Source organism: Spermophilus citellus (genome assembly GCF_964194105.1).
Source record: "Spermophilus citellus genome assembly, chromosome: 6".
Classification (NCBI taxonomy): domain Eukaryota; kingdom Metazoa; phylum Chordata; class Mammalia; order Rodentia; family Sciuridae; genus Spermophilus; species Spermophilus citellus.
The window spans coordinates 129,608,336-129,634,063 of NC_138187.1; the positions used below are offsets into that span (position 1 = coordinate 129,608,336).

Below are 25,728 nucleotides of genomic sequence, written 5' to 3' on the forward strand. Positions count from 1 at the left end.
GGAACATGCAGGCCTCCCGGAGAGAAGACTGAGAAGTCTAAGAGGCCTCACTGCATTTCCCAAGTAGCTCTGAGGAATCATAGAAATAGAAGTGGCAATTCAAAGGTAGCCCAAGGACCATAGACAGGAAGGGCTAGCAGGGTGGGGGTGAGTTTCTTGATGGCAGCTCTGGGGGCAGAAGGAATCTCATATGTACCTTCTGCAAAGCAGTGGTGTGGAGGGAAGGGCGGGAGCTAGCCACATCAGCCCAGAGGCTGACATCTGGCTCTGCCTTCCCTTGCAAGAGACAATGACTTTGAGCAAGTCACTCAACCTTTTTCAAAGAGTTGGTGTGAAGCATAATGAGATGAAGTGCCTGGGACCTGGTAGGCTCTGAATAGAAATTAACTTGTTTTGGGCTTGGTGGTGTGTGCCTGTAGGCCCAGCTACTTGGGAGGCCAAACAGGGAGGACCACTGGAGCCCAGGAGTTCAGGGCTAGCCTGGGCAATACAGACAGACCCCATCCTTTAAAAAAAATAGGGTCTGGGGTCTTAGTGGTAGTGTCTGTGCTTAGTGTGCTTGAGGCTAGGCCCTAAACACCAAAACCACCAAAATAAAGAAAAAAATAGATTTTTTTTTTCCTGTCAGTTCGTGGCCCACACCAGTTTTTCCCAGCAGACTTACCTGCGTAGTGCCTTAAAGGGGAGGGGAAGAACCAGGGCAGTATGTGGAAGGGGAGTCCTGTAGGGGCAGGTGTAACAAAGCCTCAGAGCCCTGCTCCCTGCCATCTCCAGGAGTCAACTCTGGCCAGAAGCTTTGTTGCAGAAGGAGGGACAGACACTGAAGACAGACCTGGTGCCCCTAGGCTGTGGGGAAGGGGCTGTGGGAGAATTCTGGCCCCTGAGCCATCCTGCATCATCCTTCTTCCTCATTTTCTTGACTCTTCAAGTCTCCTCTGCACCATTCCCTGCCACATTCTCAGCCAAAGACCTTGCTTTCAACTTCCCTGAAATAAAAGCAGCAATAAAAACTTCCTCACCCCACATCCACACTGCCTGTGTCTGTACCCACACCTACCTTCCCTCCCAAGAGACAGGCCCAGCCACCCCTCCACCTAGTCCCTATAACCCACCCCTCTCTCCATCAAACTCCTTCTTCCTGTCCTGCTGTGTCCTGCTCTTAAAGCAGAACTGCCTCAGCTCTGTCCATCTGGGGGACAAAAACCTGGTCCTCTCAACAATCTTGATGCTTCCCATTTGCTGAGCTGCTGAGATTTCCCAACTCCCTTCCCCTCTCATTGTTGCTCAATCCACGCCACCTAGATTCATTTCTCCTCTACTAAAATACTCTTGTCCAGGTCACTACCTTCTATGCCAGTCTCACTTTACCCCACTGGCACTCAAGTTGGTCCCTCTCTCCTGGTCTACACCGCTTTCTCTTGTTTCTGCGATAAGTGTTCTCCCAACCACCTACTTCCCCATGCCTTGCTTCTTCTGTCTCTTTTGGTCCTTCCCCCCTGCTGGATTTCTAATTGTTGGGACCTTCTCATTTACAGATTCTTCCAGGGACTCTCAAGAGTTTGAATACATCTATAAGGTAGTAGCTCCTAAATTTGTTTTCAGGTAGGATCTCTCCCCCAAACTCCAGATCCACATAGCCAAGAGTCTGAGAGTTCCACACCGATGTGTACAAGTCACCTCAGTCTTGCCAGCCCAGGCAGAATTCTTGGTTTCCTAACAACACTCCCTTCCTGCCACAATGGTCTTCTTGACCCACCCCGGCACTCATGTTATCTTGTCATGTTGCTTCTTTTGCTTATCATGTATTAACACATTTTTCCTCTCTAGCTCCGGTCCTGTTTTTCCTAGGCAATACTATATGGCGGTGCTTGTAGAAGGCTGAGGCTTAAAGTTTGTCAGTTGGCTAGTTATTGAGTCTTTGTCATATGTAGTCTGACAGGGTTAATTTCTGGGTAAAAGGAAACTTCCTATAACTAAATAAACATTTAGATTACCTATTCTTTTTTTTTTTTTTGGTACTGGGGGTTGAACCCAGGGACACTTAACCAATGAGCCACCTTCCCAGCCCTTTTTAATATTTTATTAGAGACAGTGTCTTACTGAGTTGTTTAGGGCCTCACTAAAATTTCTGAGGATGACTTTGAACTCCCAATCCTGCCTTAGCCTCCTGAGTCTCTGGGATTACAGGCATGTGCCACCGTGCATGGTTTAGATTAGATAATCTTTTGATACTGTTTCCTAAACTAATACCCACCTGGTCTCCTTTTCTGGTTTAAATCTAGGTGAAATGGGATTATTTTTCAGATTGTTCAGTGCCCCTCCCCCACTTCCATCAAGTTTCTGTCAGAATATATAGAAGAGGATCCAAAGCACAGCCTTTACCTTAGGACTCTCTAAAGTCTCTTTGGTCCTCCGCTCATAGCCTAAGAACTGCTCCATCTCCTAACTACACAGGTGCTCCAGTCCCCTACTCCCACTCTACCTCCATCCACCTATGCTGGGAGGGGGGACTCATTCATATCACAGGGTGGTGGAGCAGCCTCAGCTTTGACCTTCCCAAGGCCAAGCGCCCAGCAAGAGAATCTCAAGATGTAGCTATTCCATTTAAGTGGGGAAGTGGGAGAGGCATCAGGTTGGAAGGGCATGACAGAGCTGAATACAAGAAGTACAACTAGCAGATGGCAGTGATTAAATCCCTAGAAGACCATGAAGGTGCTGGGCAGGGTGGCTCACACCTGTAATCCCAGCAGCTGGGGAGGCTGAGGCTGGAGGATGGCAAGTTCAAAGCCAGCTTCAGTAGCTTAGTGAGGCCCTAAGCAACTCAGTGAGACCCTGCCTCTAAATAAGAAATAAAAAGGGTGGGGATGTGGCTCAGAAGTAAAGCACCCTTGAGTTCAATCCCACTATCACCAAAACAAACAAAAACACCAAAAATACCCTTCCTGCAGAAGTGAAGCCTCCAGGGAGCCAGTCTACAATCAGTTGCTTTGGGCCTTTGGCAGCACACCCAGGCAGGAGTGCATGGTAGACTCAAACTGTTCATCTCATGGCCAGGAAGCATTAAATTGTTACCTTTGAATAACTTTTCCCTTTGACTTTGTTAAATCCAAATCTATAGGAGAGAAAGCAGGCCTGGTATCCTCCACCCCACCAGCAGTCAGATATGTTAGCCCTTCCCCCAGATGCAGGGATGGGCCAATGGCAGAAGGACTCAGGGCTCTGGTTGTGGCAGAAAAAGAACCTCTGGCTTCCCTTAGCTGGCAAAATTTCCAACCAGCGTCTTAGGCCTCGTTCCTCCAAGTGGGGGATTCTGACTAAAGATAGAAATGAGAACAGTCCTCACTGATAACAGGGAAGGTGGAGGAAGGAAACGGTTCTCATGGCAACAGACTGTCCAATGGTTTACAAATCTCTTAAGTTCCACACCTAGGCTAAATGGAAATGCTGGGGGGAGAAAATCCACATTCTAAATGTAATGCTGCTATGCCTTGGTGGGGGAGAGAAGGTGGCTGGATCTAAGGTCACCTCATCCCTCCTGTTGCCTGGCAGGCTGTTTGCATGAACAAATCACAATTCTTTCGGGGTCGCTGTATTCCTGACACAGAAATTGCAGGGAGTGGGGAAGGGGATATGAACTGCAGCATCGAAACCTAAAAATGTATTTTATTTTGAAGTTGTGCTTTGGATTTTCCCCAATCCAACATCTGTTGAGTGACAGTCTTAGGTTCACACAAAGCATCTCCAAGCATACATACAATATTCCAGTTATCAACACTATTTTAAAGAATATACCATTTTACACAAACATGACATACAAGTCAGACGCCACAACATTGCGATTCCCTGGAAGATCTAACTTCTCTTCTGAACGTGAAGTCCATGGACACCAGCCCTTCCAGTGGTCTGTTCCTCCTGGCGCTGGTGTCACTGCTCCTCACCTCCTTGGGGAGAAACCAGGGCGCCCTGAGGAGGTTGGCTGAGACCAGTGTTTCCAGTTTACAGGCTGCTGGCTGCAAACTCCTCTATTTTCCAAATTGGGATGCTGGTGGCCGCCCCCACCCCTTTCCTCAAAGACTGACCCTTCAAAGTCCACACCAGGAAAAGGATCCATGCCACAAGGGGCAGAGCGGGGCTCTTTGAAGCATCATGCTGGTTTCGGCAAGTGGATCTGAGGACGACTGGTCTCCCCAGGCCTTGGGTGACCAGCTCCTTTTGGCTTTTCGGTGTAAAATCACAGTGTGCAACCTCAATTCCAGTTGACTGCAGTAAGCTCTGCCGAGAAGGACTCTCCTCCTAACGGTTCCTAGTCCTCTTGACAGGACCATCTCGCAGGTGTCAGGAGCACCAGAGATGGGGAAGACAGCTCGGCTCCCAGAGTTGGGTTTAGTAGGTGACCACTCACACTGTTCAGTTCATGATGCAAATCAGCAGATGGACACTGACCAAGGGGATGGCAAACACAATTCATGTACAGGGTTGAAAGAGAAATAAGGCAAGAGCAACAGAACAGGCCCCAAATGCTGTCATTAAGAAAGCTTTGCTTTTACTTTCTTAGAAGGGAGGGTTTTGGAGAGAGGGGGAAAGAGCGAGTATGAGAACCAATTTTGTTCAGTTGGATTAAAAGGAATGTCAAGTGAAGGGTGGATCTTTATTTCCAGTAAGAAAGTAGATCCTTAGGTGTGAAAGCCCCCTTGACTTAGAACCTGTGAAGTTGAAGTCAAGACAAGAACAGGCCACTAAAGAGCAAAAAAGACTGAAATCTAAAAGACTGTGGGTTGCTTCTTACAGGCTGACACGCTTTCCTGAAGGGGTTCTAGAGTTCTCTGGGGTCACAGGTTATCCTTCTCATTAATGCCCCCCACCCTGCCCCCAGGCTCTCCTTTCCCTTCAATAGGATGAGAAACACCTACCACTTTCCATAGATCCAACTACCAACGCACATGTTGGTCCAAAAAGGATCTCTTCTAGGTCAAAGACAAGAACACTCTGATTTTACTACTGAATGGTAACCCACCATCTCTCCTGGACTACAGAAAATCATAAGGCTAACATAAAAGTGGGGTTTTCAAGCTAGAAAACAAAGAGGAGGAATGAGTTTTAGCTTTAAATAGCTGCGACTTACAAGCCTGCGAAATGGATGTCCCCAGTCCTGGTATTGCTGGGGCAGTGTGACGCTAGAGGAACCAAGACCACATGCACCAGGTTTAGAGCAAATAAGGGTATCGGTTTTACATTTTGGAGGGGAACCAGGAAAAGGCCAAAAGATGCAGCATCTGATTTTTAATTTTCTTTAGATTCTGGCCTTGGGAAGACTCTGTGAAGTCAAAAGTTTCCTTACTTATCCTGTTTAAATAAATGAAAACTGGTCTTAAGGGGCAGGGTCTCTCTTAATCTAACTAGGGCTCTACATGCCCCTGTTGGTCCCTGGAGAGAGACCTTATAAAATAACCAAACCAAGCGGTAAATGTAAAATAAGTTTACATTTGGGAAAAATTTCTGGATTAGCAAAGTGGAACCTAATTTTTAAATAGAATAATGAATTTTATGTTTTAAGTGCCTGAAAAAAGTGGAAGAAGGACCCATTTCTTACCTTTTTCAAACCTGCCATAAACACAATAAAACTTTAAGACTCTTTACTCTAAAAGGAACCAGCTATAAAACTGTCTTATATAGGAAAATGTCTTAAATGGAAAATGGTCCCATCAGAGACAATGACAGGAACCCCGAGAAAAGACTATACATTCAGAAAAAACTTTTAAAAGCTCCTTAATAAGATTGGGATGTACTTCTACAGGATGGAGGAGAGCAAAAGCAAACACCAGTGACCAACTCACAGCAATAGAAAGAAGACAGAAAGTCCCCACCCCAATACAGATTACAGAATTGTCCCATCCTGCTAAATTTGGAGAGATTTCAAATGCTAAGTTCTCTGGCCCAGACAGAACAAAGTTTGTAACGGAAACAGAGACCCCTGGTGGCTCTTATATGAACTGCCATATAATAACTTACAAAGAGACTGACCAGGAGGGAGAAGCAACACGTGCCAGAGACCAGAAAAACCTCTGTGTGTGTGTGTGTGTGTGTGTGTGTGTGTGTGTGTGTGTGTAAAATGAAGAATGGACTATATATGCTTCTTAATAATCAGTACCCAAAATAAGATGCCACTGAAAGCTGGAGGCCGGGGCCAACCACCTGGTCAAGGCATCCCCTGTGGTCCAAGGGAACTGAGATGGAGTTCATGTCCTCATGACTTGCCTTGCCAGACTTCACAGTGACCTGATAATGAAAAAATCTGTCTCCGGCTAACCTAAGAATGGTACGAACTGCAGCTGGCTGGATTACGACGACTGGGGTAAGCAGAGGGCGATGGGAAGGGAAGGGAAAGGCGGTAACAAGGGCTTCATTCTCAAGGTTTTGGGAGATGGGGAGGCTAATTCCTGCAAGAACAACTTAGAATCTAATTTTTCAACTGAAGTCCCCAAGCTAGTTAAATAGGAAGATTTTAATAACAGTCAGTCCCTATAGTCCCCTTGTCTAGAACAATTAAATTATACCCCTCAGACAGTACAAGACTTGTCAGTGGACTGTGGGGAAGCTGATGAGTTGACACCAGGGCTAGTGGCATTTGTTTTGGGGAAGACGGTGGGCTTGGGCCGCGTGGCTGGTGGTTTGACTGGGGCAGCCATCTTGACAGACTTGACAGGCCGAAAGGCGCAGGCGATGTCCCCAGCAGTACTGGCGCTGCGCTGGAAGGCAGGCTCAGGGTCCTTGAGGAGCTGGGTGTGCAGGGGGCTGGAGGGCTCTGATGTGGGGGCCACCACTGGGGAGGTTTTGAGGGGCTCCAAGGTGTCCAGGACCACATCAGGAGTGTGCTTGACGCTGCTCTGCCTCTCCAGCTCCCGCAGCTCATTCAAGGCAGAGTTCATTGTTGCCTCAATATCCTGCAAACCAGGAAAAAGTAGGAGGTGAGACAAATGAAGGGACAAGGCCCCAAGGACCCTATTTCAACTGGATAGGCCAAGTCACGAAGAAACCAACTATAAAATGTCTAGATTATTTGATTTGGCCAAACTCCTTGAACGTATGAATGCTCAGAATGTAGGAAAAGGGAGACAGAGAGATTTTTATTGTCATGAATTTTTTTTTCCTTGTAGAAAGAGTGGTGGAGCTGATTTTTAACTAGAGTTCTTGGCTTTTATGCATAAAATATATATAATCCTGGGGGTGGATGAACTAAGAGTGGCCAGGAGTTGGGTTGTAAGCACACAGAGATTTATTATCCAATCCTCCCTACTTTTGTGTATGTTTGAAAGTGTACATAGTAAATAATTTTTAAAGAGGGGTAGAGATGAAGTATGATCTTTATTTTCTTGAACTTCAACGCCAAAGGTTAAGAGGATTAGTCCTTCTTCCTCTGGGGCAGGGTAGAGTCCCAAAGCCTAGATTAATCAGGACAACCCCCACCCTTCAATCATGGGTGTCCAAACTGAAACCATTTCCTTCTACCCACCACCATGAAAGGGGAACCAAAGAGTAGCCAGGAGGGGGAGCCAAAGCCCACATAGGTGAATCACCTGCAAATCAATGGAACACTCCAGATCTTAGGAAATAGCAGTCCTAGCCCAGGATTAAAGAACCAAAGAACCTTTTTATGTAAGCCAGCTGCCTCCCAGGAAGACCTCCTAACTCCCCACCACCCTCCCCACAAACTTGTGTCTGGCACCCAAACCACCACTAGGGCTCCTTCTTGGGATGAAACTCATGAAAGATTGGATGTTCCAAGCAAAGTCCCCTATTAAAATTTCTTTATCCTATGGAGTGATCCATGTTTCCATGTTTTCTCTTGACTGTGATTCAGTTTCACTTATCCCTATGACACTCTCAAACTTTTTTTTTTTCCAGTACTGGGGTTTGAACCCAGGACCTCACACGTGCTAGGCAAGCGCTCCACCATTGAGCCACATCCTCAGCTCTCTCAAATCTTCTAAATGCTCTCACACCTCGGTCTCACTCTGCAACTAGAGTCTTTCCCACTGTGCAGCTTTTCTGACATTCCTATTAATGTCTGGAAAAGGAAGGACCGGGGAGGAGTCCCATGGGGCAAGGCAGCCTGCCTACAGGAGGCACACAGGCACAGAACAGAAGGCCAGCAAAGCAAGACATCTCAGGCCCAGAGCTCAACACTGGGCTAACCAGTACAGTTCCTTAAGCAGAGCACCAACAAAATCAATAGAGACCACAACCAGCCGCTATTGCCCCTGGAGGATGGGTGAGGAGCATCTCAACCCAGTTGAGACACAGAAGGCAACAATGAGCCCTTAGTTCCTACCTGGTCTAATGAAAATTATATAGTTGGGAGAGACGTCTGAAAGAACTGGCTGGAGTGGCCCGGGTAGTCGGATTTTTAGAGATGGGGTTGGATCTCTAATATTTCATGGAAAACAGAGAGTCATCAGTGTGGTACAGACGTGAATGAAGACCCTACAATCAGGGAGTTCAGGTCCCCCTGCATTTGGAGCCTGTGGCTGGAAACCTTTCTAGTACTTGAGCTTCCAGTGTCAGAATATTTCTGAGTATTTAAGACCAGAATCAGGTTGTGGACCAATCATCTACTGACTACATATCAGATCAGTTTGAGGAAATGGAATAAGGGGAATGGGCAGAGATACACAAATAGAGCCAGAACTGTTCCTGAGCCTGAACCCTCAGGTGGCTTCATGAAAGTCTACCAGGGTCTTAAGACCCATAAATTGGGCTGAATGCTCTATCAAAACACTCTCACTCATTTTAAAATGAGTAGGCTTGCAAATAGGTTATGAAAAAGAAACCAGAATTTTTTGCTCTTAACTTCAAGTTCTTGCTGGGCAGAGAGGGACAGACAATTGCTGGGCAAATGGTCTTATGAGGTCCACATGTCCAAGAGTCCCTGAATAGCAGGCACAAAGCATCATTCTGTCTCAGGTCCTGTCATAATTAACATGGACTGCCCAAGTAGTAGTGACAGGTGTGGACTCATGCTAACCACTTGTCCAGGAGCCAGCACTTACCTGTGCAATGACCTCAGGGTCCATGGGCCGATGGTTATTGAAGCTTTTTGACCTTCCTGCTGTGGCAGTCTTCCGGATCTGTGGACTGTCTAACCGATTTTTCAGGGATGAGTGGCGACTGATGGAATTGAGGCTCCCGTGCCCACTGATGGAACACTTATCTGGCCCTTCCTTGGGGAGACTCTGGCTCATGATGGGCTGGGAGGACGGGCGGCAGCTAGCCCCCACCCCCGGGGAGGAGGAGTCAGTCAGGGAACTGCTCAGCCCATGGCTGTCACTCCGAAATGTTTTCCGGATGCTCCCAGATTCTGGACGCTTCCTTTGCCTTCAATCACAAACAGAAAGGGCAGGGTGATCAGGGAGCCCTGGCTCCAAGGAAGATAGGATGGGTGAGGGGGGCAGATGTTGGCATCAAGGGACTTCTGGAAGGAGAGGCACACAGAGCCCCCTTTCTTCTCAGTTCCGCCTTCTTTGCCCTTCTCCAAAGTGTCTGTACCCTGCCACCCCCACCTGGGCAAAGGAGAAATGGATACTTACTTGGAGGTTTGGGCTTTGAGTTCTGAAAGGTGCTGTCAGAAAAAAACTTCTGATTAAGGGAATATTTTTGATGGGAGAAAGAATCATGGAAAGACCCACTCCATTACCTGCTTTGAACAGAAACCTAATGCCCCAGGTAGGAAATGTCTCACCATCACCAAGGAAGTGGGCAATAGCTGGGAAGAGGAGAGTTAACACTTCCAAATTTTAGCTTGTTTCTTGGTCCAACTACAGCAAAACTGTAATCATTTTGGGCTGAGGCAAGAGGCTGCTGGTGCTTATTCTGCAGACATGGGACAGATGTTTCAACCGGCTTCAATGTTGCAGACTCAGGGCCCAGTGTGTGCATTTTTTTTGGGTGGAAAGATATCCACATGACTCCTATGTCACCCAGTGCTGGGCTGAACCCTCACTCTGGGCCAATCTGTTTCACACCACTAAAGCTCTTGAATGAAATGACTTGGCAGAATCTTCTATGGGTGTTGCCTGATACTAAATATTTTCATTTTGTCTTGGAATCGGATTTTAAAGGACCTAATCTAAGAAGCCATGAAGCTGCTGGTTCAGAGAGCAGCTGGGCAGCTCTGATTTTGAATCTATTAAGGGAGACTGGGGTGGAAGGAGGCAAGGCAGGACTCTGCAGAGAAGAGAGTCTATGAGGCAGGGCTGGTGCTATAAGCCAGTCCTGGTTGTGTTCATTGCTGAGGTTTCCCTCATCTTTGTGGACCTGAAGCCTAGCCAGAGACCTGGTACATCGCAGCCGTTCTATGTAATATCTGCCTGCTCGGCATTTCTAACCTCATGAGTCAGCCGTTCTCAAGTGGAAAAAGGATATTCTCAGACTCTTAGAAAGCTCTTCTGAAATGAGCCCACCTCTGCAAAATTTTTTCTCTGACATCACTAACTCCAACTATAGAAATAATGGCTCTCTCCTTCCCCTGCTCCTCAGAGCATCCACAGCTCTGCTTTTTAGCTATAGCTCCATACAATCTTTATCTTGCTAGACGGTGGCTCTGACACTGGGGGCCATGTCTGATTTGGCTCTGAATAGCCAGTACTTCTGCTCAGCACAATAGCTGATGCTTAATAAATGTGCGCAGTTAAATCAAAATGCCACACCCTAGTAACTCCTTTCTGATTTTCTCTTTCCATTCAAGGATGGCTGACTCACAAGCTTAAATCTGCTGAACAGGCAGATTTACGGGAGTGACTGCAGCACACTGTGTCCCCAGTCAGGCCCTGGGGACATAAAGATGAGGAAGACAAGAGTTGTTGGTTCCAGAGAGCTCAGTGTGGAACCAGTTAAGCACTTTTGGGGTACAGACCAAGGGCATCTAACTCAGCCCTGGGGAAATCAGGGGTGTCACAAGGGCTTCCCCCATGAGGCAAATCTTTGGCATGAGTCTTGAAGGGAGAGGAGGAGCTGACCTGGTGAGAGTGGTCAGCAGATGTGAAGGCGGAGGGGGAGAGAGAACCCAGGGCACTCAAGGAATGGAAGGAGCTTGGAAGGAGTGATGGGGCGAGGAGGCACAGACTAATTCCTAAGGGCCAGCCATGCTGGGGGCTGATCCTCAGACACCAACTGACTGGCTGGTGTCTGGGTAGGCCTGGGAAGGCCATGGTGACAGAGGCTTGTCCTCTAAGAACTTCATCATGAGATTCTGATATTACTAAGTAAGGAGTTCAAGGGAACCACTTTGACTTTCTACCAGATGTTCCTCTTAGACTGTTTCTGTCATCCCTCTCTATAATTCTTTTGTACAAGTGGCATCAAATATAATGTGATGTCTTAAAAATATGTACCTAGGTCTGTGGATGTAGTCGGTGGTAAAGCACTTGACCAGAATGTGAGAGGTCCTGGGTTTAATCCCTGGTACTGCCAAAAAAAAATTTTTTTTAAAGTACCTAACTAAATATCTGACTACCTCCACCAACCCTGCCTTGCTTTCTGGCTTAATAATAAGCTTACAACCTTATGAGTATAGGCTTATAATTAACATAGACTTGTAAATAAGGAGAAAAATGTGATTAGCTCACAGTTATTTTTTACTAGTTGCCCTCCCAGAATGGCAGTATGCTGGAGGGAAGTATAAAATCCTCAATTTTTACTGGCCTGAATTAAATTATAACTACACAGAGTAAGTGAGCTGAATAAACTACTTTATGAACTTGAGGGTGAAAGAGATGGAAAAGAGCCACGTGTCCCAACCACTCCCCCTGCTACCGTCTGGTTGGAAGAAAGCCAAGAGATCTGGTAACCTGGTGTAGTTTAAAAACAACAAGCATCTTTTATTCTCCTTCCAGTCTCAGTGTCCAGAGGCTACGTTAACAGGTTTTCAAAGTGCAAATCATTTCATTCCTCCAAAGCCAGAGGGGAATAAAAACTGTACATCATCTCCAATCCATATTCATCAGGAGCGCCCTGGGGCTTGTCATCCTGCTGGCTCTGGGCCAAGTTTCAGGGTCTGGCGGAAAGAGGTCTGTAGGCTTTGGGACTTGTTGTCTGGCCCCTTGAGATGAGATTAGTTCTCCAATAACCTGAATGCCTCCCGGGGAGGCAGCAGCACGCAGGCCAGGCGGGGGCGTGGAATCCCTCTAGACAGCCAGCTTGGGAGTGGGTGGAGTTAAAACTCCAGGATGTTGCTAATGGCACAATGAAAGCTGGGGGTCAGAGGTAAGAGCCTGCTGGACAGAGGTGGGCATCTGCAAGGGGATTGCTAGGGATGCTAATACACAGGGCTGAAGCAACGGGGGGGGGGGGGGGGGGGAGAAGGAACATTATTTCTCTTGGTGTGAAAGGGCAGAAGAAAAGGGCACTAGGGGTCACACAATGAATAAAGAGCTCAGAACAAAGCTTTCCTGGGGGCACAGTGCTCCTCTCTCCTCCAAAGGAGTGAATGCAGGACATGGGGAGAAACAAGACACGTGAAATCTAAATAAGTCCACCTGGCATAACATTAGCCAGGCAGAAGACACACAAGACTTTGAATCTTCAGACAAACAAGGGTGAAGAAAGACATGGCACACTATTATTTGAGTAAGAATTGGAAAAGAGAAGGCACCTCTAAGAAATAGTAGAAAACGAAGTTGCATATAGTGACCAAAGTTTTGGCCAAAGTTTTAGCCATATACCAGGAAGGCCTGGGTGGACAGACACTGAGGGAACACATAGTAGAACACCCTTCCACAGCATGAGGGCAGCTAGCTGAAGACCTGGCCTGTCCCCAGGCCTGTGCAAGTCTCCATAGGCCTGTCGCCTTGCAGCAGCAATGAACACATGCAAAGCATTATGCCTGGGAGCTGGGAGCCCTGCGCGCATTGCGGGAATGGAGGGGTGAGGTCAGGGGTGAGGCTGGGTGGTGCGCGTTGTACAGGGGAGCAGAAAATGAAAAGCAGAGCTTACTTGTTGATGTTTGCAAGGTAAATATCGGCTACATGACCCCCACTGGGACAGCTGGCCCCCGCTCTGGCTGTCACCTTTTCTTCAGGTGGCTCAGAAATGACCTCAATTTCAGACTTGGGGCTGGACCTCTCCACGACACCGTCCTCGCTGGGGGAGAAGGGGCAGGCAGGCAGGGAAGAGGGAAAACAACAACAACACAAAAAGCAGTGTTAAATCGGCAAGATGGCCCCCCGGACACACACACGCGACCCCACACGGCTCTGAGGCAGCAGCGACACCTAGCGGGGCGAGCTCTGTGAGCACAGGCGAGAAGACCTAAAGGCCTTCGGAGGGAGGGTCAGGTTGTTTAAATAAAAATAAATAATCCGCTGAGTTCGTGGGATCCTCAGCTCCTCAGGAGAGCTTGGCTAGGGGACACCTGGCTTCGAGGCATCTGCCTTCTACCCCATGCTGCTTTCCTGGGGTGGCCGTGCTGGGGGCCACCTCCTGAAGGAGGCAGAAGTCCAGGTTGTGGTTTATCTGCTGAGGTCTCGAGCACTGCCGGGTAAGGACAGTCAGCTCTGCGGTGGCTCTGGAGATGCCGGCGTTGAGGCAGGACATGGCCACAGGGCCACACTTTTGTCGCAGCACATCTAGCCTCGCTTAGAGCGTCCAAGCCGGTCCCAGGTCTCTCCACTGCTCTCCCGGCCCCTCTGGCTACTGATGACAAAGAAAGCCCCTTCTCCCCCACAATTCGTCTTCTCTCCATCCTGTAGTGAAGTCATAATGCTAAATTTGGGAGGGTCCTGTCCACGCAAAGATCGCCACCAGGTTTGCGATGTTATCAACAGAGGGAGGATTTCCCCGCAGAACGAGCCAGGGAGAGGCTGGGAGGGTGCAGACTCACTCAGGATATCAACCTTTAAAAAATAATATTAAGGGAAGGACTAAAAACAGTGACACTGTTTCTGGGGGAAATGAATGGGGGCGGAGGCAGGGCAAGGGACAGGGAGGCAGGTGTGGGTGGGCCACAGGGGATATTATTTCCTGCTCAGGAGACACTGCTTCAAAGAGTGGGAATAGCCCATCCAAGGAGATCTCTCTGGGACCTCACTGGATACGTTGATCCAATGAGCAACCATGGTTTCCTGACATCCTTTTCCCTGTATGCCCCATCTTTCCCCAAGTCAACCTCATCCAGGTTAAGTGAATTAGGTCACTTCCACAAAGCTGGTTAAGCCACATTTTTCCTAGAAAGTAACTCATTATTTTCATTTACAGGTAAAAAAGTGCCACCAATAGCTTAGCAGATGGAGTGCACATATTTCCTTCAAAGAAGGACAGAGAAGTGAAAATGTTTTCCCATCCTAATCTTTCCAAAAAAGGAAATGTAGGTGGACAAATAAAAAGTCCACATTATCACTCATCAGGTATAAATGCGGATGAACAATGGCTGGCAGGTCTCTAAACCAAATGGATCAGGGGGTGACTTAAAAAGGAAACAAAAAGTGGAGAGATTTAAAAAATTCTCCATGGAGTTGGGGGGAGACCCCTTTCAAGGAGCTGTAAACCTTGGAACTGCATTGGTTTCCCTTGGGGTGGTCTCCCTCATACTCCCATGGCTCTGGAATTGACATCTCACTCCCACAGTGCTGCCTGGGACCACCCCAAAGATGCCAGGGCCCGACGTACGTGTCTTGGACAACAATGTACTGATGGGGGATGAGTCCGTCGATGCCATTGTGCCGGCCTTCCCACCAGTCATCAGAAGCCCGCTGGTAAAGCAGCAGGGATGCCCCCTTCTTGAAGGACAGTTCTCGGGCTGTCCGGCCCACGTAGTCAAACTTGGCAATGGCCTCGATGGGCTCACACTCTGAGAGGGCAGAAAAGAAGGAAACACATATTGTTGGGACCTACAGATTCAGGAAACTGGTGGAAAAGCCCAATGAGCTGGACCAGCTCTGTGGTGGGAGATAACCCGGGGTGATATACGAAGCATGTGACTCCCATGCACATGGTCTGTCTCTTCCACCCGGAATCCCCTTGTCTCTGCCTGATGAAACACATTAAGGCTCTGCTTTCTCTGGCAACTTCTATGGTGTAAACATAACCCTTTACGTTGATTCTTCTTTATGATGATTCAGGTCATCAAACTTGCACTGGTGGGGTGTGGTGGCACACAGCTGTAATCCCAGAGTCTGAGGCCCTAAGCAACTCAGTGAGACCCTGTCTCTGAATAAAAAATAAAAAAGGACTGGGGACCTGGCATAGTGGTTAAGAGACTCTGGGTTCAATCCCTCCTACAAAAACAAACAACCCCCCCCACAAACTTGTACTACATTTTAAAGACTTATTTATCGTTTGATTATATAATCACTCCAATAATTATACTACATTTTAAGTAATTTATTTATGTTATCTATCATCCCCAGTAGAACATGAGTTTTTAGTCTTTATAAAGAGAAAATACTTAACCAATCAACTTTCTGAGGAGCAGAACATGGAAATGTGTTTTGTAAAAAATGCATGTGAAAGTAATTCAAAAAATTAAAAGGGGTTTATTTATGAATGCAATGGGTTTCTACTTTTGTGTGGGGCTTCTGACTCCTTATCTGTGAAATGGGCTAATAGTGCCTTTTTTGTGAATTTGTTGAGAGGGGCCAATGAAGTACAATTTGTATAAATGCTCAGAGCGATGCTTAGCACTGTGTATGAGTACGTTAGTCAATGTTATCATTATCTTTACTTGTTCTAGGCTGCAGGTAGAGATTAGATAGTAGAAACCTAGCATGTGAGAGTCAGATACTCTGGGTAGTAGAGACAAAGGCTGATTCAAAACAAGCATGCTTGGATGAGCTCTGGCTAGGGAGTCTGCTGGGGTTAGGAGGACTAGAGATTTCACCACAGCAGGCTGAGCAGAGAAGGCCCATCTAGGCATCCCAATCTCAGTTCTCCAAAGTCTCAGTATGTCACTTGACCCCTCTGGCCTCCATCTCTCAACTAAAAAACTGTGGTCCTGTCTGTTTCATGAGGATCAAGTGACAGTATCTCTTGAGCCTCCAACAGTGCAGGCTCGAGGTAGCTGGAGCCCAGTGGTAAATCCCTAGTTCACCCATTCCCTTCAGAACATGGCAAATGACCACACTACTTCTCCTCACATCAGGGTATAAATAAGCAGCTCTAATTTTCTTCTCCTTTGAAAGCTGGCCCAGAATTGCAGAATTCCCAGCAAGGTAGAGAACAAGCAAAGCTCTGCAGACTCTGCCATTTCATCCTTGTGCCCAGAAAATTCTGAGGCCCCTTGTCAGCTGCTGAGACTCCCAGAGCCCAACTGATCCAGAAATGGAGGTATGGAACTGTTGGAAGCAGGGAAAATGTGCTGGCTGAACAGGCCCTAATAAATCACGGGCATAGCCAAGGGCTGGCGGCTGACAGCTGAGCATTCCACTCTTGGATGTGCACCCACCGGGCTGCTAAGCGCTCTCCTGTCTGTGCTGTGGACAGGGTCAGTTTTTCCAGTGGGCCGGCTGCAAGCGTGTGGTTTCTCCTCACTCCCTCTCCCCTCTGGCTCGCTCCCCTTGGCTCCTGGCATCTAGCTTCTCTATCCCCTAGGCTTGCTGTTTTTCAAATGAGCTTTCACTTTGGTCTCCAACTACTTGGCAGGAGTCTGGGCTATGATAAGGGAATAGGACTGGGCTAGACAAGGAGTTGGGAGGCAGGGCAAGAAGAATGAAGGGCTACAAAAAAGTCTAGTTTCTCACTTGTGCTCAAATACAGAGACCATTCTATTTGAGGATGTCCCTCTAAGGAAGGGAGATAGGAGAGACAGGAAAGCAGCCAGGAAACTGCTGGGCAGGAAAGTTCATCAGGGGCACAGGACACATAACCACTCCCTGCTTTACCCCTAGTAGCCCCACTGACCAGGAAGCCGGGCCCCGTACCGTCATCACTTGTGTGGTGTTCTGCGGTCACATCCTGGGTTGAGTCTTCAGCCGAGGTAGTCTCTCCATGAGGGCTATCACTGCAACAGAAGGGACAGTAACTGGGATGTCAGCATCTGCTTTCAAAGTTCTCATTCCCTTAATACAGCCTCCTTAGAGCAAAGGGGTCATATGCTCCAAATATACACAGCAGACAAATGCCCAGGATGAAATATATACCCCTAGAGGTTCCCTGCTCCAGCTCCTGCTACAAAAACCACTTGAGATTATTTCGGATGTAGACTATCTCCAGACAAATGGAAACTCTTTTGAAGTTATCAAATAAATTCTCTAGAAAATGCAAAACTACTCAACTTCTTAAGGAGTTGTTTCTCCACATGAATTTGTTTCTGGTTTTCAAGGAGGGAGCCTGGTGGAAGGGAGTACTGGACTTTATCATCAGATATATCTGGATCCAAAAATCATCTGACGCTTGATAGCAGTGTGACCCTGGACAAGTACTTAATCTCTTTAAATCATAGTCGCCTCATCCATACACTGAAGAAAAATGATCTGTCTACCTCAGAGTTGGGTGAGGAGTCAATGATATAATCTAGTGAAGCATTTGGCATAGAAGGGTATGTAGCACTACTTTTCCTTCTTTCTCCTTCTGCTTGATGTCCCTAGGTTGCTTTGTGGATTAGCCTGTGTAGTGGTGAGAAAGTGAGTCATAGGCGTGGGTGGAAAACAAGAACGGGGAAGAAGAATCTGCTGTGGATTAAATTCTGAAAGATGACAGAGGATGAAAGTCAGGTCAAGATCTTGAAAAAAATTCACCATGCAGGGTAGAGAATTGGGAATGGCCAGTGAGATAGTAACTTTACTCCTGATCTCCCGGTTCAGGGACTTCAGAGCCGATGGAAGATCTTATTTCTTGAAAAGTAGAGAAAACCCTATTAGTGTCTGAGGTTTCCTCCTCCAGCAGTAGGAGGTAATCAGAGAGCCTTTCTAGGCACTATAGAAGACCCAACCTCACAGCCTGGCCACACAGTCTCTACCTCTGGCTCTGCGGACACTCTCTTCCTGTGGGCACAGGTTCTATGGTCCCGGGAAGTTCCTCAAAAACTTTAGGTGACCAATTCAGGACACCCCTGATGGAATAAGTCAGTTCCAAGGAGGTTTATCAATTCCACAGGACATTCTGGGAGAATATCAGTAAGGATTCCTCTCTGTCAAAAAATAGAGGCACAAATTCCTCACCCTTTTTTGTACTTCAAAACCTTCTGATGAGTTTGGTGACATCTTGGAAACCCTGGGTGGTGACTGTGGTGGGGGAGGCAGGGGCACACAGGCAAAGGCAAACCTTTCCCCAGGATGGAGGTTCATTTACATGGTCATTCACTAAGGTCACAGTTCTTGAATTTCAGGGAGCCTTGGAAGGCTTGTTAAAAAAGAGCTGTCTCATCCTCAGAGTTTTTGCATCACCAGGTCTAGTTGAAGCTGGAGACTTTGCATTTTTCTCTCTTTCCTTTTTTTTTTTTTTTTTGTCTGCAATTGAGTTGGAGTGCTCTACCACTGAGCTACATCCCAGCCATTTCTATTTTTTATTTGAGACAGGGTCTTTCTAAGTTGTCCAGGCTGGACTTGAACTTGTGATTCTCAGGCTTCCGAAATGGCTGGCATTATAAGCATGCATCACTCCATCCATCTGGTGAGAATCCGCATTTCTAACCAGTCCCATGAGACCTGGATGCACTTTGAAAATCTCTGGATTGTTTAAAGGCAAGATGATGCTTTTAAAGTTCTCTTCCAGCCATAAAATTCCATGCTTCTCTCATTTGATCCATCACCCCTAACAATACCCCTGATCCCCACCCTTCTCAATACTGGAGGTCCCCAGAAGGACCCCATCATGTGCTAGCAGGCAGTCCTAGAGAACCAGGTTCCAGTTTCAGAATGGGAAGTACATTTAAATAGGTTTGCTCCTCATGTCCACAGCAGTGGGAGGCAAGTGGCTGGTGCCTTCTCCCTTGTGGTCCTGATCTCCTGGCCATTCTTTAGGGTTCTTGGGGCTCACCTCTTTATCATCTCAGCTCACTTTGCTGCACTTCTTTCTCTTCTCAAAGAAGAAAGAGGAGAGGCTGGGAACTTCCACATGGGTGTGAGGCTCATGGCCCGATGGTCCCAGAATCCTGCTCCTTGCTGCCATTGGTCTGAGGCTTCCCATTTGGGTTATGATGTCAGGTAATGTCCCTGACTAATATTATGGTGTTTCTAGAGACTGTTAATGAATGACAGACCAAACAGAAGAGGCTGAGAAGAAAACTGGAGGAAGGTGCCTACTTAGGAGAACACCCTTTAGGCTCTGTTTGCTGCCCTGGTTGGGGACTGAGGGGAAGTGGGGGTTCTGTTCCCCAGGTATTTGCGGAGCTGGAGGTTGAACTCAGGGCTTCACATATGCTAGGCAAGCATTCCACCACTGAGCTACACCCCCAGCCCAAGTAGTCTGATATTTGAGAAGTGAGGGCAAATGTTCTGCCTGATTTTCAAAGGCAGGTAAAGCAAGAACTGAAACACACCACCCACAGCTTTTCACTACTTATATACAAAGGGGAAAATCAAGTTTTCAAGTTATATGCATAAGGACAGCTTCCTGGAGCTCACCAGCCAGAGCCTGAGACCTGAACAGACCACCCTCCCTAGTCACCACAAATTATCTGTCAGTGGGCCGTCTGAGGGTCCTCCAGCTCAGACCCAGACCTGGAATCTGCAGTATAGCAGAGAGGAGTGGACTCAGGGATGTCATTGCATTAGGATGTTCACAGAGGCACAGATTATCAATTTCTTTACTGCTTGAGCAGGAGTCTGTCTTGTGGGGTTCAGGGAGAAGTGTGGACCAATTGGCTTCTAATTAAGTAAAGAGCCTCCCTTTTCCTCCCTACCTCAGTCAATAGCAATGGGGCTGGTGAATTGGTTCCAGATGTTGCATTCAGACGGAATCCGATTGGGGTTGGCTTGTGCTTTCAGCTCAGGCTGAAACATTATTTAGGTGGAAAAGGGAGAGGGAGGAGAGGGAGGTAAGGGATGTTAGGGATTAAAAGAGAGAGACAGTTGTCTTTGATGGAAAATAACACTGAAATGGTATCATGGGTGGGGAGGGGAAGCTACATGGGTAATGAATGGTCACTGTGAGAAAAGAGATCAGGGTTAAATCCCCATCATCAGAGTAGCCTGAAATACACTGTCACTGGCCTCTCTCGGTTGCAGTGGCTTCATTTTTAACATAGAAATATGACTCCATTTTTTGGAAATGATTCATTATTTTTCTAATGGAGGGGTCTAGCAAAAATGTACCCTAGGGATTTCTTTTAGATTTCTGTTCTCATGCTAGGTCATAAAAAAACCTTGCCCTACAGAATTTAATCCTGCTTCAGGGTAGGACTTTGCCCAACCTGCTGAAAGTGAAGCTTACTCTTCTTTCTCTTCAAAAGTTTCTGAACTCATTCTAAAGCGTCATCTTACAAAGGCACAGTCAGGAAATCATGCCTCACATCTAAACTTTTCTCAATAAGAAAGGGATTCCTTGGGCTCAGGACTGTCTGCCTCATGATACATAGCATAGGGCAGAAATCTGAGGGATATTATGGACTAATGAGCAGAAGTTTGATACACAATATTACTATTAAATTTGTTGTCATTATCTTTCAGAATGGTCCTTACTACTCTGAACTCATAAAAAAGGGAGCTGGCATGAAGTGGCACTTACTCCATAGGTGAGGCTGAGGTGAGGGGACTGCCGGAAACATCCCCAGACCTTAGCAGCCTGAAAAGCCTAGGAGTGAGGACCTGGGGGTTTCCTTGTCCTTTTACTTGACCATCTGGCCCCCATGTCAATTGCATCAGTGACTCCCACCCTCATCCAGCCCTAAGCCCCCTACCAGTAATCCTCCATGCTTCCTCCTCTGCTGTAGACAGGGCCCTCCAGCTCCCTGGGGTTTGGGAAGATGTTCTCATGTTGGATGATGATGGTTTTGATCAGCTCATTCACGTGGGCTTGGCAGGACACCTGGTCGTGGCCCTCTGGCACTGACATCAGCGAGGGCCCGAAGCAGATGGCGAGGTTGTAGGGGTCCATCATGTTCTCTTCACTGAACTGTGATAAACTGGAGGACAAGGGGAAGGAGGCAAGCTGGAGAGCTCTCGCATGAACGCCCAGAAAACACAACCACAGAGGCACTGCCAAGAGCAAAGGCAGAGGGTCCACAAATGAACACCTGCCTTTCTGGGCACCAGGGGCCTTCTAGAAAGTCAGCTGGAGAAGAGGGTGACCACCAGATGGTCATTAGGAGCAAAAGAGAGGTAAGATGGAGGCTCCTACTTGGAAGTCTGACCTTCCTTTCTCTCTAGCTCACCATTCAAATGTTCCTTACCACTCCACCCTTACTCCTACCCTTGTCCTTATCCACCCTGCATTGAGAACAAGTCACTCTGCAGATCTGAATATGGCTCCCACAGACCAACCCGCTAAGCTGCCAGATCAGATGGGGAACTTACGCTTTCCCTGGTAATGATATGGTCAGGAGACACAGGCATTGTATGCTGTGCACCCTTATTATATAGCAAAATGATCACGTTATTAGGGATTTTTATTCAAGCCTCTAAACTTGTTAAAAACAAGCAGCCAACTGATTAGCTTTTGTATTCCCTCAAGACATTAAATTTCTTTCTAGAACAGCTAATGCAATTGTTTTTCATTTTCATAACATCCTCTTATACTATTACATTCATGTCTTATTCTGGAAAAAGTCAGCACGCTGTTCAAATCTGCTCAGGCTTCATTACTGGGTATTTATTTTTTCTGGGAACACCCCCTTCTCATACAACAGCAGCTCCAGCCACACTTCCAACCTTGGCCAAGGACCTAAAGGCCTTCAATCAGCCGTTACACCTGGTGAGTCTCCAGTGTTCCTTGCTGTCCAGGCCCAGAGGGCTGGAATCTCCTACCCTCAAGCCTGAAGTATGAGCTCTACTCAGGAGCAGAGTTTTTCCCTTATGATCCTGAGCAGGAAGTTCCCAGCATCTGATTCTGACAGATCCTAAGAAACCAGAGCCCTCTGATGCTGAGCTGCAGGCCTAAGACTCGGCTGAGTTTGTCTCAGCAGCTGTCCTTCTGAACGGGGCAGAGTTTATTTCTAATGTGTCCCACATCCAGACTCACATTACAAAGCTGGTTTCCCTCTAACCCAATGGTTCTCTCTTCTTGAGATTCTGATATGTGCCTCTTGTCTCTTTTGTGTGATCTGACAGTGTTTTGGTAACATGATTCTGATATGAGGGTCACTGCAGGACCTAAGATATGGCACAATGGATGTGAACAACTGTCACAGGAAGAAAGAGTTGAGAGCCACTGTTCTCAAGGGCCTAGAGTCAAATGAAAGAGAGGCCAGCGATGGGGGTTATAAATCTCAGTGGATAGCCAGAAGGGGTGGCGCATGTCTGCAGTCCCAGCTTGGGAGGCTATGGAAAGAGGATTGTAAGTTCAAGGTCAGCCTGGATAACTTAGTGAAACCCTATCTCAAAAAAATAAATTTTTAAAAAGGGGAGGGATAGGGATGTAGCTTAGTACAGCACTCTAGGTTCAATTCCTAGTACCAACAAACAAACAAAACCCCCAAACTGGATTGTTTCACAGGAGTCCTTCCTTGTGTGTATGTGTGTGGTACTGAGAATTGAACCCAGGGCCCTTGCTCATATAAGGCAAGTGCTCTACACTGAGCTACACCCTCTTAGCTCTTTGTAAATTGTTATTTTGAGACAGGGTCTAACTAAATTACCCAGGCTGGCCTTGAACTTTTAGGCTTCCTGGCTCAGCCTCCCAAGTAGCTGGGATTATAGGTAATGCCCTCCTGTGCCCGGCTTTCACAGAAGTTCTCAAATATTTAATTTTATAATCCTTCCCTTGGTCTTGAGTTAAAAGGAACTAGAGATTTAGGAAGTTTGTAAGTGTACTTCTTGGTCAAATTCAAACCAGAGAGACAGGAGAGATAATTACCCTGGTAACCTCAGTAGGAAGGACTAAAACAGGAGGTAACACAGGCTCATACTGAAGCTAACCCCAGGCTGATGAGACAGGAGGCTTCAGTAAGGCCTTGTCTCTTTCGTGCGATCTGACAGTGTTTTGGTAACATAAAAGAAAACCACAAGTTTCTGGGAAGCCTGGTGGTCAGAGGGAAGCAAACTCTAGCACTGTGAAAGATGAGGAACGTAGAGAAGCCTACTAAGGAGAGGACTGTGCATTTCATAGATAGTTACAATGACCATGAGCTTGAGGAGGATGTGGACTGTGGTCTCATGAATCTAGGCCCATTTTATGACTCCCATTAAAAAACCAGACCAAGATCCCTTTCTCTCTTCCAATGCATTGTGGGAACATCCAAGTTAGTGGCTAAAGTAGTGGGTCTTAACTATTTGGGGGACACTGGGCAATATAGCAAGATTTGATCTCCACCAGTCCAAAAAACAAAACAAAACAAGACAAAAACTAGGGATTCTCCAGTAAATGTACACAGTTTTGTGTAACATGTCATGGTGTTAATAATCTTTGAAGACTCTAGAGGCTATAGCTAGTATAAGATCTCAAACACTAGCTGGGTGTGGTGGTGCATGACTGAAATCCCAGAGTTTCAGGAGGCTGAGGCAGAAGGATCACGAATTCAAAGCCAGCCCCAGCAACTTAGTAAACCCCTAAGCAACTTAGCAAGATCCTGTCTCTAAATAAAAAATTAAAAGAGGGCTGGGGATGTGGCTCAGAAGTTAAGTGCTCCCAAGGTTCAGTCGCCAGTTTGGTGAGTGGGGTGGATGGGGATCTCAAACACAAAAGCACAGGATTTTTATTCTTACAGAAATATCTGAGATGAATACAGGTAACAAGTCCTTGCTTTGACACTGTATATTTCCATTTTGCTGCTAACTTATATATATGCCATCTCCTGTAAGAATTCTACTGTCTTTCTACAGTTTGAGTCTATGACAGGAGTGAATTCACCTGGTAGATTTGAACTCCTCCTCTTGTGTACATCTTAAAAAGGTATGGCATTGTGGTTTTGCAGGAAGGAGACAATTGGGATCACCATGGTAACTTATTTTACATCATGCACTTTTCTGGATTTTTTACTTTTTGATATGTGCATTTGTCTGACTAGATTGAAAAGAAAAAATAAATAAGTAAAACATTCCAAGGATTTTAGAGTAAAACAGGCCTGATTTTTGAGTCTTGGCTTCATTGCTTCTCACTAGTTCCCTAATTAGGTTCTAGTTTCCTAGTTTCTTCATTGTAAAATGGGGACAATTCTCTGCCTCCTTTAAGGGGCTGTTGGGGAGATGAAACAATGGCACAATATATGCAAGGCACTTAGCACAGTGCCTAGCACACAAGTTGTGTTCAACAAATATTTTCTGTAATTATAATATCCCAGTTGCTTTTTGATATAGAACAGGGAATGGAAGATAGAGCTGCTGGCATTTGGCAGTCATTAATTTATAGGATTCTAACTATTTTTGTTCCCCAACAGGCATTATCTAATAAGCTGAGGACTCCAGATCCCAAAATCAAAACCTTAAATCCTCAGAGACAGCATTAAGCTTGGGGCAGAGTTGTTTTTGATTTTTGCAATGCAGGGCTTGGTGCATGGAAGGTGAGCACTCTACCACTGAGCCACCACCCCAGCCCTGATTTTTAAGTTTGAAAGGGGGGGCTGGGGATGTGGCTCAAGCGGTAGCGCGCTCGCCTGGCATGCATGCGGCCCGGGTTCGATCCTCAGCACCACATACCAACAGAGATGTTGTGTCCGCCGAGAACTAAAAAATAAATATTAAAAATTCTCTCTCTCTCTCACTCTCTCTCCTCTCTCACTCTCTCTTAAAAAAAAAAAAAGTTTGAAAGGGATATAGTAATACCTCTCATCTTAAAAAAAAAAAATCCTGTCTTAACCCTCCGTCTGTACCAGGTGTACTGTCTCATTTCTCTGCTCCTCTTTATGATAAAATTCTTTCAGAGCTGTCTGTGCCAGCTGTCTCTGATTCTCTGAATTTTTTTTTCTTCTGTTGGGGACTGAATTGTGTTTCCCCCAAATTCACATGTTGGAGTCCTGATGTATACTCAATCTTTTTAAAATTAAATAAACAGCAAAACAAAGCAAAAACAATCATTTGAATTGGTACACTGCCATGTTTTCTTCAGCAATGGCCACCATCTCTAGCTCTGCCCGATGCTTACTCTATCGTTTCTCCTCCCCCGCCCAGAAAGAAAATATGTGGAAGAGAATGAGGCAATTGTACTTTTGTCCACAGTCACCCCAGGCCCTCCCTCCTCCTCCCACCCCCCATTTGGTCACCACTGTCATGCTTTTTGCTCACGATGGGCTCATGTTGAGGGCAAGTATTGGTCAAGGGGGGGGGGGACAATGATTGGTGACCCTGAGGGGACTGACTAACTCAAGAGTTATTAGCAGAGTTTCTAGGTCACATGTGAACACACTGTGTGAGTCATGAGGGTTTTAACTCAATGGCAGTTTGGGTGCCGAGTCAAGGCCTGGCCATTGAACGGAGCACACAGCCTCGTGGAGGAGGTAGGCTATGAAACCAGGACCTCGATAACTCTGCAGGGCCAGCAGTGGGCTACATGGTGGTGTGGGCTCCTCAGGCAGGGCCCACTGCCCAGATAACTATAGGGCCAGGATGACCTTGAACTTGTAAGCAAGCGGAGGCTTGTGACATGGCCTCAAAGCTGTATTCCTTTTATCCAGAAACCAACCATGTTACAAACACTTCATTTTCAAAAAGA

At 46.7% G+C, this 25,728-nt stretch overlaps 1 protein-coding gene across 5 annotated transcripts in view; it reads right to left on the minus strand.

Annotated features, from left to right (window-relative positions):
* Positions 1 to 3,681: 3,681 nt before the first annotated feature.
* Positions 3,682 to 25,728, minus strand: part of SRGAP2 (SLIT-ROBO Rho GTPase activating protein 2) — a 249,968-nt gene continuing 227,921 nt past the window's right edge. For 3 of the 5 annotated variants that reach the window (XM_081299355.1, XM_081299354.1, XM_081299356.1), the window contains 6 exons: positions 20,825 to 21,049; positions 16,908 to 16,987; positions 14,659 to 14,839; positions 12,988 to 13,134; positions 9,048 to 9,372; positions 3,682 to 6,941 (listed from right to left, as the gene is read on the minus strand). In XM_081299355.1, the coding sequence (XP_081155481.1) occupies positions 6,558 to 6,941; positions 9,048 to 9,372; positions 12,988 to 13,134; positions 14,659 to 14,839; positions 16,908 to 16,987; positions 20,825 to 21,049 (1,342 nt within the window). In that variant the 3' untranslated portion in view covers positions 3,682 to 6,557. The other 2 variants (XM_081299357.1, XM_081299358.1) reach the window with 2 other exon arrangements.